The sequence below is a fragment of the Callionymus lyra genome, chromosome 11 (assembly GCF_982586985.1).
Source record: "Callionymus lyra chromosome 11, fCalLyr1.hap1.1, whole genome shotgun sequence".
Lineage (NCBI taxonomy): Eukaryota > Metazoa > Chordata > Actinopteri > Syngnathiformes > Callionymidae > Callionymus > Callionymus lyra.
The window spans coordinates 21,696,149-21,715,629 of record NC_141828.1 but is presented as its reverse complement, the minus strand read 5'-3'; the positions used below and the strand labels follow the sequence as shown (position 1 = coordinate 21,715,629).

The following is a 19,481-nucleotide window of genomic DNA, read 5'->3' as shown; positions in this document are numbered from 1 at the left end:
CAATGATCAACATTTCCAGAAAGAAAATGTTGATTTATTTATTTCCCTAAATAACTGACAGAAGCTAAAGAAACATATTATATTGTGTAAGTGGCTTTTCATTTGGAAAATCTTTGATGAGAAACAATGGTACGGCAAGTGACAATAGCACTCATGGATCTTGAAACACAGAGCTACACAACAGCCAGGGACACATCTTCAAATGATTTGTGGATCTAGATGGTAAATCGGAAACCCACGAAAATAGTTTTTTTTCTGTTACTTTTCCAATTATTAACCTTTCCTGAAAGAAAATAAACGAAATCCGTCTGTTTGATTATTTATATTACTCACTCACCTACAAAAGCTAAAGATTAAATTAGCTATAGGACATCATAACACTTTATAACATGTGTAAGTGACTTTTCATTTGAAATATCTTTGATGACAAACAATGCAACGGCAAGTAGCAAAAAGCCCTCCCAGAACTCGCAACACACAGAGCCATTGAAAATCTTCAAATTATTTGTGGATCTAGATGGTAAATCTGAAACCAAAATGGATTTTTTTTCTCCTGTTACTTTTTCAATTTTCAACATTTCCTGAAAATCCATCCGTTTTTTATTTGTTTTCCCAACAAACTGACAATAGGTGAATATTAAATTAACTAAATGACATTTCTTAACACTTTATTACATCTTACATTGTGTAAGTCTTCAGTGTTGTTTTCTGTTAGCGCACTAGAAACACTAAATTATATAAGACTGATGTCTTGATTAAACCACATTTTTATTAAAATCTGATATACAAATGTACATTTGAATTGGAAATATTATCGTTTAGTTTTTTTTTAAACACAAGGAAATGCATTTATACGCCTTCCTTCTTCAGTCAGAAGGTGAAAAGTATGTTTCAGGACCTTCAGGAACACCAACAGCTCCAGTACATGTTGACCTACAAGCTTTCAGTATAAGACACATCATATTTTATCATTTTATTAACCTTACTGCTCCTCGTGAAAAAGTGTGAATTTTGTGGTTGTACCCTCCTTTAAAAAAACACCACATGTCTCTCCTGTAACAAAGCCCTGAATGTCTCCTCCCTTGACTGGTCACAGGGATGACTGCAGTGGAGCACAAAGAGCCAGCTGACACCCAGTCCTTTCACTCATCTCCCAATCCCTCTCGCATCCCTCTCTCTCTCTCTCTCCCTCTGCCTTCTTCTCAGACTAGCGCTAATGCATGCATACATCATAGGTCTTGGTAAAAGACAGCCAGCCGAGACAGCGAGCACTCACAGACTCCACAGACACTCTGAAGGAAACAGTGTGAGGGACACGTTCCTCTGGTGCCACCAGGGTTTCCTTCCAACTACTGTATATGTAATCTACATGGACGCCCCTGTACTGAAGTCAGACTTATGTGTGTGCAGGCGGAGAATGTATATGTTGGACTCGGTCTTATGGTGTCTCACGGTGGCAACAGTGTCAGTTAGTCACAGTTAAACCAAATCAAACAGAAACACTATTTGAAATATAAAGATTATGAAGTTTATTTAACACTGTATTCTCATCCAAACACTTCACTGAACCAGTGAGTTCTTGTAGCAGTACCGTAAACAATGTGTTACAAGTCACCTGTGGATGACTGAACATATGAAGGATGTTGCTACCTTTACAACAATAGTAATAAACAATACATTTTTAAAGTTCTCCCCTGACTGAAATTTGGGTGAACAAGAGGTTACGAGATAAGAGTCTATTATGACTTAACAATGGCTTCACTCCTCCTCCTTCCAGCTGAACTCACATCCCGCTTTGTTTGTACAACAAGTCCCTTTGAGGTGACTTTCGGCATTGATGACGTGCGGTGACACACATTGACGCTTGACCAATCACAGCAGAGTGGATGTGGATTTATTTCCAGAAAAAACAAGTGTTTTCAGTGGGCGGGGCTTAAGCACATTTTCTAATGTAAATATTTCAATGAAAAGAGAGTTTTGTACAAACAAACACATACTGATGAGCACAATAGAGTCCAACATCTATTTAAGACACACTTAATTCAACACATTAGTCGCCCTTTAATGACATCAAACAGGGTCCACTGTAATAAAACCTGCACTAAAAAATATTTTTATATTTACATTTTTTCATATTTGGTAAATTAAAAAAATTACCTGCTTTATAAACATTATAATTGATTTGGAATATGCCATGTCAAATTCAGCAAAATCTAAATTACATTGCTTTTTATTCTGAAGGTGGAGTCACTCGAGTCAAAATTCTAAAAACCCTATATTTACAGGAATTGCTTGATATTTTTCCCAAGTTAGGAAGTTACAATCTGTTATTTTTACCTCACGTATCGTACCATGTTTCTCCAAGGGACATGTGACACATTCTGATTGTGGAAAATGTGTTGCCATGTTGCTTTTGAGATGTATTGTATAATAGAACGATGTAAACACTTCTAACCCATATTTAAGTGTATCTTAAAACATTGTATTTAATACAATAACTCATAATAAATGTTGTCTTATGTCGTCTCTCTCTCTACAGGCCAATGAATATTCGCTCCCCTCTCTTAATCCCGGCATCGAAGACGTCAAGCCGAGCCTTTCCTCCGGCGGCAGCTCCGATCTTGCGTCCAGTGTTTCCCAGAGCTACTCTGTCGTAACAGGTACGAACAAACACTTTCACGCACACACGTCAACTTAGAGGCAACTTGAGATGTCGGCATCTCAAATATGGAATCAATGGAAGTGAGCTTAGAGAGTTTGATTGTCCAAAAGTGTTGGAGTGTTTTTCTTTTCAAAAAACCCTACCGACGACTTTGTACCCTTTGTGTCTTATCTTGGATTGGTCTGCGAACAGATTGACTGGGAGCGATTCTCACATAAGACAGCTGCTGTGGCTGCCGCGACAGGACGTTGTCATCAAGGGCTATGATGGCCCGTTGATTGACAGCGGCTGGAATGGCTCGATGTTTGGCTGGCTGCCTCACGCTGTGTAGCCACAGAGAGAGGGAGAGGCTGATTAAATAAGTGAAAGAAACAGTGAAATTACAGGTGTTTTCACGAGCATGAACCAGACGCTGTGTTCAAATAGCGGCTGCCAGCGGGTAATTGCAGGTGTAGAGTATTAAATATCCGCTCGTATTAACTATCTGTATCATGTGACGCGACCAAGATTGGCTTCTTCTTCTCCCCTGTCCAAGTTGATGTCTGCCCAGTTAATTGAAATATTGCTTCATTGTGGCTTTTCCCATCGAGGTCAGGTGTACAGATGGTCCGGCAGAGAATAATATGGCCGCCTTTAATAAAAACTCCCATAATTATGTAGCGGGAATTAAAGTCAATGAGTCCACTGTGTGGAAAGATAGTGGGAACAAGTGAGGAGAAAGGGCAGCATGATTGAAAATGGCTGTGGCCCTTCTCAAATGATCCCTACAGTCTTGCACTAAGGGAAAAAGAAAGACCCCTTTTCTCTTCCTGAATATGTGGGAGGTGGATTTACCCCCAGAAAGTCGGGCCTCAAGGAGAAGAAAGGTGTGTTTTTGTCTCTTAGGCAGGACTCCTCGTATGAAAGCGGTCTCGCTCTGGGGAGCACACTCATAGCAGGTGGCCTCCAAAACCACCTGGGGGCCCGGGCGGCGAGGGGGCGTGTCTAAAAGTGATCCATGTGAGGGCCACAAGTCTACTTAACTTCTCTTAAATAAAAAATAAAAAAAAGATTATTTTTGAAGGGAATTTCACTAAAGTTTCATGACTTCATTTTCACGATTATGCAAAGTGATACATTAGGAGTTTGATTGCCTGTAGGTTGTTAGTGTTTTTTTTTCTGGCTTGCCATTAAGAAAGGCAGTAAATATGAACGTATGCCAGAGCGGAATACAATTACCTTCGTTACTTAGGCTGGGATCCAATTATCAATAAATTACACTTCCATACTGGATGAAGCCGCAAGATCATATTCGTTCTTTAAATGTTTTCTGCTTCCAATTAAAATTTACACAGTTATTGATCTTGTTGATTTTTATGTCCTGGGATTTGCATAATCTATTAAAGATGGATGATTAATGAAGTACTTAGTTTTACATTTCAAGGGCACTTCTGGAAACAATGTTGGCCATTTTTGTCACTTCAATTATCTTGATGTAAATAAAGAATCTTTTACCTCTTTAAATAAGAGCGTAAACCACTCCGCCGCCTTTTTACCATTTTCATCATGCCCTTCGCTGGTTCCGACTGGGAAAGTAAATAAATGGGCCACTTTGTTCCCTCATGAATGCAAACTGCACAGAGCTGTTGTATCCGTGTCGTCCGTACATGAACACTGCGAACCGTTCAGCGCATCCGTGCGCCGAGCAACATGCAATCGTTCGCCGGCGCTCCCTGACTCTGAGCCAACACTTGTGTGTCTGAAAAAGCTTTGTGTCGGCGTCCAACTATACATGTATGACCTTCCAGATTCCTAATTACTGTCATTTTGATGCAAATGCGTTTGATAAAAAGTATCGAGCGAGTACATCAAGCCGTGGTTTATACATCATGTGAGTTCAATAGGTTCTCTGACCTAGATATCCTCAAATGTTTAGGGAGAATGACGTGTTGTCCTGCCGTGTTTTATACAACAGACCGACATTCATGAGTCTATGACGGGGATTCACTCCAAAGGGGGAATGAACTCAGGAATGAAGGATATTTAATGAAAGTTTTATTCAGGTCGAACAATATTTGGTTTGATAACAAATTCTTAAAATGTTGTGTTTTAGAGATATATGGCAGTTCATTGGTATAGTTGGTCCTTTGGAGCAAAAGGTTATGGGTTCGCTTGTGTGGGAATTTCTTCCTAAATTCCAACAACATACAAAGATGAATTGTCAATTCTTAATTGTCTGGAGGTGTGAGTGTGTGCATAGATGGTTGATAGAGCCGTGACTTGTTCGGTTTCACTCCCGCCTTTTCCCTAAGTAGCTGGGAAAGAATCTAGACCCCATGATCCAATTAAGGGGGAAAAAACAACACGAATGTAACCACAAAAAACAGCACAAAACAACACAAGACAGTGTAAAAAATTAAGACGTTTTATCATAAATTATAGTACTGCTCACTTTTATATATTGAATGTATTTTTATGTAAAAAAAAAAGAAACATTCAACATTTTGTTTTCCAAATTACAACCAAGAAAAAAGGCAGTTCTTACAGATTGTCGTTTTTGGTGTTTTAGTATTTTCACATCAATAAAGAGAATAAACAACCAGAAATATAGTAGTATTTTATATACTGTATATATGTATAATTATTCATATAAATGCCTCCACATCTATTACATTTGGAACCTCGAAGACTTGTAAAGTCTTGTAAAGTTAGTGTAGCCAAACAGAGATTTGTTTATATTGTTTTTTGTTTACAGATTTATTGTAAATTTTGTGTTTATAGTGTGTGTTTTTTACCCTGATTATCCAGTTGTGGACAAGTTTAAGAGAAAAATTCCTATGTAGTTGTGCTTGATTGGAAAAGTTAGATCGTATGAAACCATGTCAGCTCTCTGTTGACGTATGGAAGTTCCTCGGTGTATGTTGTGTAAGAAAATGAAAACACTCGACCAAAAGCCGTGCGTGGAAGATAAATCTGAGAACATCACGACTGCTGCTGCTGGTTCCTAACAGTCCATTTCTATGCTTGATGGGGTCTGCAGACGTTGTGTCGGTGGTAGAGCACAGACAGAGGTTAGAGAACTCTATAACGTCTCCGCTCACAGAAGCATTTGCTGGGGAGAAGAGTCCCCAAGGACTCCGGGTTTATCTTCCATCTCCTGCATCAGGGCCTGTGATTTGACAGGCTCCCGTTACCCATGCGCTGCCTCATCTCCAGGACAATAAGCAACACCATGTCTGATTAGTTTCAGAGCTCAGTGATCTTGAACGAAGCGTTTGTATCGGCTGTTGTTGCATCGTAACCCCTGTCTGTTTGACAAAGGTTGCTCAGGCACAGAAGTAATGGTATCATACAGGAAGTATTAGACGGAGCAGCAGGAACTTTCAATTAATTCTACCTTTGCTCTCCAAGTTTGAATGTCAGCATGTTGGATACACAAGTACACATCTCTGCTAATGTGCACTTAAATTGTTATCCACTCTAAATTCAAACTTCACTCCTTTTGTACTCACCCTCATGTCGACTAAGATTTGGAATTATTTTCAGAGCAATCTGTTCCATTTTAGAGTTATAGACTAAAATATATGTTCATTTTAATGTAGCGACTGGAGCTCAGTTGTAAGTAAGTAAATAAGTAATATTTATTTATATAGCGCTTTTCGAGACCAGGTCTTCGTCTTCTTCCAAAAAGACACTTAAAAACATCCAAATACCTCCATACTGCTCGTATGTAACGTCCATTGAAGCCTTGAAATTGTTCCAAAAAACGTAAAGTCTTCAGTCTATATTTTAAGATTGTTTGTAGGGTTAGTGCGCAATTTTTCTGTGTTGGCCATCGATAAAACAAGCCTTGAATATGTACATGTTTTCTTTTTTGTAATAAAACCTAAACTATACAGAATGTTAACACTTAGTTGACATGAGGGTGAGTAGAACATGAGATTAATTTGAATTTTGGACAAACTATCACTTTAAGGTGTAAAGCAGACCTGGGCAAAGTGCGGCCCGGGGGCCACATGCGGCCCTTTGACTGTATTTATGCGGCCCTCGTAATGTCAAAGTTTGATCATGTACAGTATAAATGGTTCTTATGCATTAACAAATGTATTTTGCATTTTTTATTAATTTCCATTTTCACACCAATTTACCCTTTCAATCCTTTTTTGTGTAATTTTTCGAGTATATATTAATCCCTCAAAACCTTTTTTTAAGTTACTTGAAGAAATGTTTTTGAATGTTTTGAAAAAAACTCATATATATACAAGAATAAAATTGCATCTTATTTAGCTTAATAAATGTCACGGCATAAAAACGAATGTCCTTTTTCTTTAGGGATTTTCTCGTCTTTCTTTTTGCTTGACGGCCCCTGACAACATTCATGAAATTGAATGTGGCCCTTGAAGAATTATAATTGCCCACCCCTGGTGTAGAGTGTAGTTTGTTCAACTGAGGGATTTTAAAAAAGTATTTTTTCATTATTTAATGATGTCACCCATGAATTCAAATTCAACTTATTTTAGATGGAAAATTTGCTGTTTTAATTCCGTACGTTGCAATACCTCAGACAAGAATCTGTTTGTTTATGGTATTTTTTAATACATCAAATTATGTTTTTTTCATAATTCCATTATTTATCCCGTATTTTGATGTATTATTCATTTAAACAGACACAACAAGTACTATCAGAAGACAGAATACTGACATGTGTGAGTACTTTTCTATACCGACGTCTGAAAAACGAGCCAAACTTTCAGTTCCTAAGTTATAATTGGCCTTTTTTACAGAAGCTCACAAAAGTGCATATCTGTGCTCAACATGTAATGAGTTTCTGCTCAACACTTATGGCTGATATCATCTTCTGAGCTGCGTCAATGACACTTTTTCCTGCTCAAGAACTTGAGAACTTTAACGTAAGTAAGCTATAATGAAGCAGAGAACGGCGCGGCATCATTTCAACGGACACGTGTGACAAACTCACGGTTCGGCCAATTAGAAGCTGATTCATTATAATCCTGGTGCCAGGGATTCATGAGCACTGTGTTGTAGCGTGAATTGACGGTGAGTCAGGGCGCTCTAGTTAAAAACATTTCTATTACAATTATCGTCGTCTTAGCAGGCCGACGGTTCTTTCGTAATTGCCCAACCTCCGCTTACCGCTCTCACGGAGACAAAAGAAGAGATTCGGAGAACCTGCCACGCTTTCCGATGGGAAAGCAGTCAGTTATGTTGTCTGTTTTTTTGGCATTAGGGTTCGTGGGGCTGACAGGGTAGACCTTATCTTAATGAGGAATCGCAACACACAGTCTTGTTGTAAAACAACAAAGATGGGGGAAACAGCTAATGAGGCTATCATGGTGTCGGGAAAGAGCCATCTCTCCCTACAGGCCCCAGAGATAACAACAGGCTGTGCTGCAGAAGTCGGACACAGTGCTCACATTGATTGCATAGGTTCGAGAGGCAGAGCCGGTGAAATGAAAGATGCCAGGACTCATCAGCCAAATTAGAGTTTTGAAACCGTCCGCCGGCCGATTGTTTGTGGGAGTGAAAGCAGCTCGGAGATTATTCTGTTTGTTTCCCCCAAAAACCTTTGGGAAATTTTAAAGCATTTGAGCTTGATTGATCAGGCGCGATCCGTTATCGCTAGTGTATGCCGCCACTTAGCTCCCCGAATTACAGCGTCTGGATTATTATAAGCTATTTGATTAAGAGCTGAATATGAGTCTACTTATCAGCTCAGAGAGTCACGGAGATACAGAGAGCTCAGTAATGAGTCCAGCACCTGCATGCTCTTGTAATACTTGTTACAATGAGGCACGTTTTCCACTAATATGTTAGTACGTTTTGTTGGAAAGTTTTTCATATAAAACTGTTTATATCAAAGGACTGAACTGGACTTGACGTTTTAAAATGTCTAGTATGGATGTGTTTCCACTAAAACTAAGTTTTGATACCATGTCAAGATATCCGTCAGTTGGTTAAAGGAGGGGTAGGTGATCTTGAAAAACAGCTTTAGCAAGATACATTCTTTAAATGGCAAATAATGTCAAGCTCCAACTTTCCTGACCCACTAAACTATTTCAAATGTTGTAGTATTCATCTCCAAGATGCAGTAAACCCCTCATCATGCTTACTAACTTACTTATTACTTTATAATATCTGTCTGATATCCCAGCGAACAAGAGGTTACGAGAGAGGAGTCCATTACGACCTAATACTGGCTTCACTCCTCCTCTCAGCCAGCAGTAATCATACCCTGCTTTGTTTATACAAAGAGTGCCTTGGAGGTGGAGACTTCCAGGATTGATGATGCACAGTGACAAACCTAGAAGCTTGACCAATCACAGCCAATTGGGCGTGGTTATGGTAAACCAAACTTAATATCCAGAAGTGAAAGTGGATTTTTAAGTAGCTTTTTCATTGCAGACATTTAATGTCTGTCTTTTTGTACTGCTTATAAAGAAAACACTTGTCACTAGGGGTCAAGACTCATAATGCACTACAGCAATTAAAGCTCTTTTAAGAGCTTTAAAAGCCCAGTTTTGAATTTAAATCTGTTTTTCTTTTACTTAAAAAGGATACATATTAGTGTACTTTTGTTTGGTCCTCTTCCACGCTCACCCTCCACTCACCTCATGCATTTGTGTGGCTGAACTGTTACAGTGTGGACACCGACGTTCTACTCTTCTCTCGTCCCACTCAGCAGACTCTCACCCATCATATCCACCATCCATGTGCGTAAAGCGGGAGCCCCATGAGGCGTCCTTTGCCCCCTTCACTCCCTCCACTGTCGGGGACTCCGCGTTAGCTGACATCTTGTCCCAGCACTCCGGCCTCTCTGTAGATGCCTCCATTCCCAGCTACCCTGCTCATGCCCACGGCCCCTGCTACAGCCAGTATGCCAGCCAGCATTTTATAGCAGGTACAGCTTTTACTAAAGCCCACCGAAACACCAGTTATGATCAAGACCCGTTTTATTTCTTCCTGAATCTCTGAAATCCAACAATGCTGTCGACTTTTTTTTCCTCCACTGTTTCTACAAGAGCAAGCTTGCGCCTCATTAACAGCAACTTTTTTTCTCCCTTTCTCCACGTTTCTCCTGCTTTGACCTTTCACTTGTCTCTGGGGTTAACAATAGGCCTCTGGGTGCTTCTAGCCTCGTGACGGGCCCACGTTCTGAGGCGCCCGAGGAGGCCACGGTGAGGGGAGCGATGCAGAGGCGGAGGACGTGAGGCTGATGCTGGGTCCCCGCTTTTGCACTCGTCTCTGTCCCCTTTCGCCTCTTTCATCCAGCCGGACCTGACGCTGTCACTGTTAATTACGCCGCTGAATGTGGGGCTCAGATCAGAGAGTGTTTTTTTTTCGCTGCTGCCGGTGTCGTTTTTTTTTTAAGTCGGTCGACACATTAAGGGCGCAGTTGTTCTTGAAGAATGTTTTGAAGTAACCGGCTTCAGTTTCATCGTCAGGCTTCAAGTGAAAGTTCACCTGAAAATTCAAATTTGACTCATTTTCTACTAACCTTCATGTCGACTAAGTGTTCGATTATTTTCAGAGTAAAAAAATTAATCAGTCCTACTAAAAAACATCTTAAAATATTGACTTATTTAAGTTTTTTTGGAACAATTCCTCATGTCGAGACTTCAATACAAGACAGACGTTACAGCAGTATGGAGGTATTTGGATGTTTTTAAGTGTCTTTTTGGAGGAAGACGAAGACAACTGAGCTCCAGTTGCTACATTAAAATGAACAAATATTTTTGCCTATAACTCCAAAAATAAACAGATTAATCTGAAAATAATCCTAACTCTTGGTCGACATGAGGGTGAGTAGAAAATAAATTTAATCTGGATTTTTACTTTATTTTATCTTATTTTTGTTTGTGTTGTGCTATAGAGCGAAGTGTTGCAGTCAAAAATATTGTATTAACTTTGTGGTGAGACTAACTCGCATGACTTGATCGCTTCCCTCTGAAGATTTGTCATCACATGATCATGTTAATCCTAAAACTAAAACACCAACTGCTTCATTATCGTAACTATTATTGTGTCTTGTGCTGCTGGTTTGTCATCACCAGTTAATTGCAGCCTCTTGCTTTGCATTCTCTTTTGCCTTTTCCCCCAAAATTAATGAGATATTATTCAATATAACTGTTGTGCCTTCGCTGGATTGTCGCTGGAAAAAAAACATCTTTATCCACTGAAGCATAAAAATATTCTCCATGACTTGTGTCCACTGAGCTTGTGTTCGTTAAATGGTGGACATGTTTTAATATTTGAGCTGTTTTAAATCTTTTTCTTTTTTTTTCTTTGTGTTTGTTTTAGGTCGGGAAATGGCCAGTACTACTTTACCCGGCTACCCGCCTCACGTCCCCCCGACGGGACAAGGCAGCTATCCCACTTCTACACTGGCTGGAATGGTTCCTGGTAGGTGCAACCAGATTACATTTAATATTCACAATAAAATCAATTAATTAGATCTATGATAAATTCTGAAATATTATTTAAGAATTAGCGCAGAAATCCAACACTGGTTATCCTACTGAGGGTTACACTGGACGTGTATTTATTTTTATGATACAATACCACAGTACAATATCTGTTTCATACTTATTTGCAAGCTATAGTTTCATGCTTTATGACTAATATAAAGACTCTTTAGACTAATACAAAATCAATAAGCCAGATCAGAAACCTACTAACAAACAAGAAGTTCCATTTTAAATTATATATTTTAGCGGTTTGGATTCCCTCCGGATGATTTTGATTGTGTTTTTGGACGAAGATGAAAACGAAGACAACTGAGCTCCAGTCGCTACATTAAAATGAACAAACATTTTTGTCTATTACTCTAAAAAGGAACAGATTACTCTGAAAATAATCCCAACCCTTAGTCGACATGAGGGTGAGTAGAAAATTAGTGAAATTTGAATTTGGGATGAACTATCACTTTAACTGTATTATTATTTTAAAGAAAAGTAGGTCAGACTATTGCTTTTATTGTAATCAGAATAAACGTGTTTCTGGAATAGTTAAAATAAATAAACAGTAAGAGTTTAAAAGTAATAAAATACATCATTTTTTGATGATATTATTGTGAGAATCCGGCATAAAAAACAACCAAAAGTACATCTCAATAAAGTGATACAACAACAACGCTAGTGAATGTCAAAATAAAAGCGTTTCACAATGTAGAATTGTAGAAAAATGTAAAGATATAATTTAGAAAAGAAAAGAAAAAGGTTGATGGCGAACAAGTTATCTCTGCTTAGATGCAAACAAGAATCTCAACTAGATTTAAATCTTGAACCTTCCCCTTGTTGGAGGTGGAGTCTGATCCCCTATCTGGACCAATCTAAAAACCAACTTGAAGTTTCTCTGTCCAGTTGTTTACGGCTACAATGAGAAATCAGATTGAAGTCTCTCATAGTTTCACGAGATCAATTAGTTGTTTACTCCCTTGTTTCACACACACACCGTCACACACACACACCCTCGTCTTGAGTAGCTGTAAGTGCTGTTTCTGACCCCGGATTGAAGCTTATTATAGCTGTGTTAGGCTGCGGTTAGCATCTGCGGACGAGAACATTAGCTGAACTCAATAGGCGATCACCACAATCAGTGGCCGTGAGATAGGACAGTTCCTCTCAGTTACACTCCAGCTCCCAGCGCTCATTACCCTGGTCGTGTCCACACAGCACACTCTCACCAACCCCGTCGATAAACACTGCTTTTGCTCCTCGCCGCGCCTCCCCGGACACCCAGGGCTGCCGAGCGTATCTCTTTCCCCTCTACTTAACCCGCAGTTCAGGTTCACAGCAAACAGTTAAGGGTCAAAACACAGCGGCGTGGAGAGCCTGTAAATATTTAAATCACTATCTCTCTCAGGGATGAGCTCCAGTTACCAGCGCTACAACTGCCGGCGTGTTTGGAACCCCTGCAAACAACTGTAAACACACTTGATGTGTGAGGCCCAGGATTCACACTGACCGGTGTTCTAAGATCGGATTCTCTTTTTTAAACCGTATTGACCTGAACTCTAAAGACACAAATATTGTTCATTAGAATCTACAAGAATATTTTGATGTTAACATAAAATATCTAATATCTATCATTTTTCACTATATTACAAAATCCCTTCAAAACCCAATTTGTTATAAAGTTGTTTAGTATAAAAAATACTAAACAACTTTATAACAAATTGCCTATACTTTTTGTAAAAGTATTTATTTTTGGTCAGTTTATAAATTTGGGAACATGTTTTAGGACATAATCCAAACGTTTGTGGTTTAAAGGGATAATTCAAATTCCACCCATTTTCTACTCACCATCATGTTGATTTACGCTTGGAATTATTTTCAGAGTAATCTGTTCCTTTTTAGAGTTATAGACAAAAATGTTTGTTCATTTTAATGTAGAGACTGGAGCTCAGTTGTCTTCGTCTTCATCTTCTTCAAGACACTTAAAAACATCCGAATACCTCCATACTGCTCGTCTGTAACCTCCATCTTGTATTAAAGTCTATATTTTAATCTTGTTTTTAGTGGCAGATACCAGACCATCATCTTAAATCTTGCAACATGTTTGAACAAGGATAAACTTAGAGTATTAGGCAAGAGACTGAGAGCTTCAAAAAATCTAAAAATGATTTTTTTCCTGAACAATTCCTCATGTCGAGGCTTCAATACAATGTTTAAAGTGTCCTTTTGGAGAAAGATAAAGACAGAGACAACTGAGCTCCAGTCGCTACATTAAAATGAACAAACATTTTGTCTATACCTCTAAAAACGAAAAAATTACTCGAAGTTTGAAATGAAGTTTATTGAAATGACACCAATGATTTGTTGAAACAAAGTTAGCATGTTAGCTCGTGACTAATAAACTATTCTGTTTTGTTTCATCAGGTGGAGACTTTTCTGGAAACCCCTACTCTCATCCACAGTACACCACTTATAATGAAGCCTGGCGGTTCAGCAATCCAGCGTTACTAAGTAAGTTAAACCCCCATTTTTTAAGGTTTTCTTCATTAAAAAAAAAGTTCACAACTAGGTCAATACCAACACCTGTCGCACACAAAGTTTGATCGTGGATCGTTCTTCTGTTAATTTCAGGTTCCCCTTATTATTATAGTGCCGCATCCCGTGGCGGCGCACCCACTGCTGCCAGTGCCTACGACCGCCACTAGTTTCTACGGAGACCGGCACAAACTCCAGGACCACGGCTTCGGCCTCCATATTGTCCCCGTCTGAGTAAAAACCAGGAGGCCGAACGCGAGCGAAGAGGGAACCAGGAGGATCCCCGCCATGTTTCAGAGGAGGATCCGGCTGGATGGACACCATCGTATACCTGGACCAACTTCAGCGTGACACTCATCTGGGTTCCAGTCTGGCGATCAGAACTTTACGAATAATCCCAGAAAGACTTTGAAGAGATTATATAAATATAAATATATATATTATAAAATACAAAATTGATGAAAACCAGTGTGAAGAATACCACGTGGACACAAATGTTGTGGGTTTTTTATGTTGCTGTTGGTGGTGTTTTATTCATGTTTCCTTTGAACTGCAGTATTTTCCATTAAAGCTGAGATCGGTCCTGATGAATATGTAGAGAGTTGAACTGGTTTGAAACTTTTTGCTTCTATTTATTTACAACTTTCACAACCAGACTTTTAATATTCACATCATTTCAGACCACAGAGGGATTCCTTTCCAATATTAAAGTTATTTTAAAACATTTTAAATCATTTCTCTGGAGGTTTTTTTTTTTTTTTAATTTAAGAATTTCTTCTTTTTTTGCTGGATTGAGTGGAGTTTGCTTCATCGTGGACAATCTTGTCTTCATCTACGTTTGATGATTCATCAAATTTGTCGCCTCAAGGCGGATTATTTGATTATAAAGAATGAGAAAATATCCAAATGTAATTATTAGCAAGGCTTGGAAGGTAAATAAGTGGAGCCCAAGAGATCATTCACTGATGTGTTTGTTTCTCATGGATACACAACAATAATACATCACCTTAAATTTAAAAAAAAATCAACCCCCAAAGCTACAAAATCTACAATTCGCTTTGACAACAGAACTTCACGGACCCTCTTTCATTTCATGCAACTCTCTATGTGGACTGACGGAATATGCTTTTTAGGGGGAAATTATTTTGTGAATGTACTTGTAACTACATTTGCCAAAGACTTAGGTTATTATTTAATATTTGATTTACAGTCTATGTACATGAAGCAGTATTAAGACAACGTTGTGACAGTTAAACGACATGAAAAAAACGGTGACACAACTCAATATACAACCTGTAACGACAAACGCTGCTTTGTTGAGTGACTTGTGAATAATGTGAAGACCTACAGTCTTCTCTGTAAATATGATGACACTCACAAAAGCAACACCGTCTATCGGGCAATTTTGTAGATAAACAGAGAAAAAAAAAATCACATTACATTTGTGTCTTGATGTAACGTTGTGCTTTAGAGAAAAGGCACAACATCATGTGACCCCGCAGCTGAAGTTGTAGTCGGGTTCAAATGCTAACATCACATAGTCGTCTTCGTCCATTTAGTTGATTTTGATGTCATTTTTTTGTCACTATGCAAAGAGTTACATGGCTTTCTGTATTAACTTTTGTTGTTGGACTTCGACTGAGTAAATGGATGTTTACTGAAGTCACAATCATGATGTTTACTGTCGTTCGTGTGCTAACCAGACTCACGTCCCATATTCAAGTAATAACTTATTCCCGAGAATACTCCGAAACACGGCTGCGATGTTTGAAATAAATCTGTGCGCGTCATCTGCTGCAAGATGATGTCACAGTTCCTGCTCTTTGAAAGAAGCTTTTCTTGTTTAAATTGCACTTAGAACAAGCTTTCCTCAGTTGTTGTTACACTATGCTCAAGTTTTCATACTTGTCTCAGTTCATGGAAAAAATAATTGTTGGGGACTTTTGCTGTTGTAAAGAAGATGCAGGACAAGACAAAGGAAAATGGAAAAGACTTTTGGCCTCAATCACTGTTTTGTTTCTTTTCTTTTCTGTGCACATGAGAAATAAATTCTTTTTTAAGTCATTTATTCACTCTTGTTGTTGATTGTACTAATAAAGTTAAATATGAGACTGTAAGTACAAATCTGATGATCAGGTACTTAAAGAGATATTTCACCCAGAATTCAAATTTCACTCATTTTCTACTCACTATCATGTCGACTAAGGGTTGGGATTATTTTCAGAGTAATCTGTTCCTTTTTAGAGTTATAGACAAAAATGTTGGTTCATTTTAATGTAGCGATTGGAGCTCAGTTGTCTTCATCTTTATCTTCGTCCAAAAAGACACTTAAAAACATCCAAATACCTCCATACTGCTGGTCAAAATATAGTTAATAAGTAACAATTAAAGAAGATTGTCAGAGTTTTGTCGAGGCTTCAATACAAGATGGAGTTACAGACGAGCAGTATGAAGGTAATTAGATGTTTTTGAGTGTCTTTTTTTATGAAGAAGAAGAAGAAGACAACTGAGCTCCAGATGCTACTTTAGCATGGACATGCGTTTGAATTTTGAGCTAACCCTTTAACATGTCAATTTCAATTTCCAAAACGATCCCAGAGAAAGTGAGGGTGGATCCCATATCATTGATCACTTGATTGACATACAGTCAATCAGATGAACTTTTGAAATTGTCTGTAAATTATATTTACTATTGTAAATTTCCTACATTTTTGTCCATTTAGCTGTGACTTTGGTTTTGATTCTGTTATTACAAATACATTTACAACTTCATTGATGCTACACGATCCTAAAAAAAATGTTTTTAGGCCATTGAGTGAGGCCGAAAAAAGAGGTAATAAAAATTTGATTTTTCAAAATGTACAAAGTTAATTGTGTTCTTAAATACTGGCTCATGTTACATTGTAAACAACATGAATTCTCAATAAATGTTTAAATAAATTTACGTTTTGCATTGTTGAAGTAAATAGATCTTTTTATGAGTAGCTGGATTTACAGTGTGCATGAAAGAGCTTATTTCAATTTTTTAAAAATAATAGTTATCTCACAAAAAAACACAGTTAAAAAATACACAATAATAATGATACTTTTCAAATTAGCAATGATTGATGACATATTTTTTTACAGACTGTATGACCAGACAAAATCAGAAAATCCGTAAGATAAGTCAAACAATTTTGGAGTTTTGCAGCTGTATTGGTTGTTAAAACCTATGAGATTATCCTGAGTTCCAAGTGAAACAATGATTCAAAGGAGCAAAGACAAAGAAGGTTAACTCCAATTCATTTCATGATGAATTTCGTTTCCACTTTTCTCCTCAATCTTCTGCCTCTTGGCCATAATTTTCCCTTCTTCCTCTGCCTATTGTTTATTCCATGGATCCCCTGTGAAGCATCAAGAGCTGCAGTTTCTGTCAACTGTCCTACGTGTTTGTCATTCAGGCCTTGTTAAAAGATAAAAAAAACCACAGCCCTGGTGTACACGCTAACCCTCCCTCCTCTCCCAGCTGAGAATTCCCAGTGGTAAAATTATTCCATTTAGATAGGAACTTTTTGTCACTAGCCTGTCTAAATTGGCATATCTGGCTCACTTGGAGAAACCAATAAACTGTGAACCCGGATGCATCTGTCAGTCAAGCTCATCTTTACTTTAGCAGACCAGATGACAACAACAGCAGAGAAGACACACGCACCAGCAGAATGGGCCGCACTGATTGGCTCTCATCAGTTAGGCATTACGAAAAGCACCTGTCATCCTCGGGGCTTCTCAAAAAACCCCGCGCAGAGAGGCCCCTGCCACGGGGGCCGAGGGGGCTTGCACAAGATTTACTGAAACACTTCGCCCTCATTGTCAGCTTGTGATACACAGCGAGACTTCTCCAGGCTCGAGACGCCCGAGCTCTTAGGTTTTTTATTTAGTTTATACAACACCATTTGATGCTTGATTCCAGTTTCTGCTCATGGATGTGAGATCAAATCGTTATTAACTCTATTTAGGAAGTGTAGTGATATAGAACAACGTGGAAAAAGAGAGATGGTTAGCAACCTGAAATTTTCTTTAATTAGAATAATGTGAAAGAATTTAAATCCCGAGTTGCGGTCTACTCCAGGCATGCGAATCTCCTCCCACTGTCCACAAACAAATGCTAAGATACAGATTTCCTGGAAGTTTTAATTCTTAATTTTGTTATTGCTATTATATTTCATCTTAAAAAGCAGAAATAAATCATTTTAGAAAAAAAAAAATTCTTAGAAACATTATTCTCTGGATTTCCTCAATAATATTGATAGTACTTTATTTTTTAGCATTTTTTTTTTATTATTCCTGAAAGGGTTATTCTCTCAGTTAGTTCACGTTTGGATGAATTGAGGAATTTGTGTGATGGGATTCAAATGAAATATTATTTTAACAGACTTGAAACTCACTCACATGTGAACACATTCATAAACACATTGCACAGGTTTTCTGCATTAGTTAGTAATAGTTCACCCAAAATTCAAATTTCACTCATTTTCTGCTAAACCTAATGTCGACTAAGGGTTGGGATTATTTGGGAGCAATTTGTTCCTTTCTAGAGTAATAGACAAAAATATTTGTTCATTTTAATGTAGCGACTGGAGCTCAGTTGTCTTCGTCTTCATCTTCGCCCAAAAAGACACTTAAAAACATTCAAATACCTCCATACTGCTAGTCTGTAACATCCATCTTGTATTGAAACCCCAACAAGATAAATTTTCCAGAAGAAAAACAAAAACTAGTCCATATTGTGGAGACAGTAGACACTGGGAGCTCCCATGATATTTACCTAGAGTGTTCCCTATCAGTGTAGCATGTTAGCCCTTTAGCTTCTGCTACAGACAAACTTAAAATAAAGTCAAGAGAAAAAAACATTCAGAACAATTCCTTTTGGCGAGGCTTCAACATCACAAGTCGCTATATTAAAATGAACAAACATTTTTGTCTATAATTCTAAAAAAGGAACCGATTACTCAGAAAATAATCCCAACCCTTAGTCGACATGAGGGTGAGTGGAAAATATGTGCAATTTAAATTCTGATAGTTGATGTTGCGGATCATGCTAGAATCAGGGCAAGAATCATGCCTGACACAACATGTAGATAAAGATGAATTAAGATCATTAAAACCAATTGAAAATTGAGGTAGAAATACTCATAAAGTTAAGTTGATCCAAGTGTACCACTGGAATGAAATACATTTTTTGGAATGACCGGACGACTGGAAGTTTCTCGACAAATCTCGGGGTGTGGCGTCTTTCAGGGCCAAGACACGTCGGTGGTCCAGCGCTGACATGCTGTCATCCGCGAGCATGCGAGCCTGTCATCAGCCTCATCATGTGGCTGTCATAGTTGACGGCAGCGAGGGGAGAGGCCAGCGCCGCCGTGTCAATCAACAGGCCCTCATTAGAAGCGGCTTTAATTAGTGGCTGCACGGGCGCAGTATTGTTACAAAGCCGCCTTCGTTAACTCTGTTAATCCCAAATGGATTGGTTGGGAACAGGGCTAGCAGCAGTGGGCCAGACGCTGAGACGACTTAATATGTAAAATGAACTTCCACGTGTTAATGCGAGTCTGAAAAACATTCTTTGTTGTGATGTTTGAGAATAATGTTTAACTCCATCATCGAATATTTGTTTTGCGTGTCCTTCTGTACGTGTTTGACCTCTCTCTCATGTTCAAATAGTAGAAAACCAAAATGGAATGAAAAAAACTTTGTATATAAAGGTTCAAATGTTGAATACGTTTTAGGTAGAAAAGATGCTTTGACAGTGATATGTCGGACCCAGAGCTCAGTCAACACCAACACAGGCCTGA

At 38.4% G+C, this 19,481-nt stretch overlaps 1 protein-coding gene across 1 annotated transcript in view; it reads left to right on the top strand.

Annotated features, from left to right (window-relative positions):
* Positions 1-19,481, top strand: part of pax2a (paired box 2a) — a 71,895-nt gene that overhangs the window by 18,159 nt on the left and 34,255 nt on the right. Inside the window, exons 8-12 of the mRNA XM_087802310.1 lie at positions 2,540-2,660; positions 9,342-9,560; positions 10,961-11,062; positions 13,540-13,626; positions 13,747-15,276. Coding sequence (XP_087658436.1) covers positions 2,540-2,660; positions 9,342-9,560; positions 10,961-11,062; positions 13,540-13,626; positions 13,747-13,820 — 603 coding nt within the window. The 3' untranslated portion in view covers positions 13,821-15,276. The remainder of the gene's footprint in view (positions 1-2,539; positions 2,661-9,341; positions 9,561-10,960; positions 11,063-13,539; positions 13,627-13,746; positions 15,277-19,481) is intronic.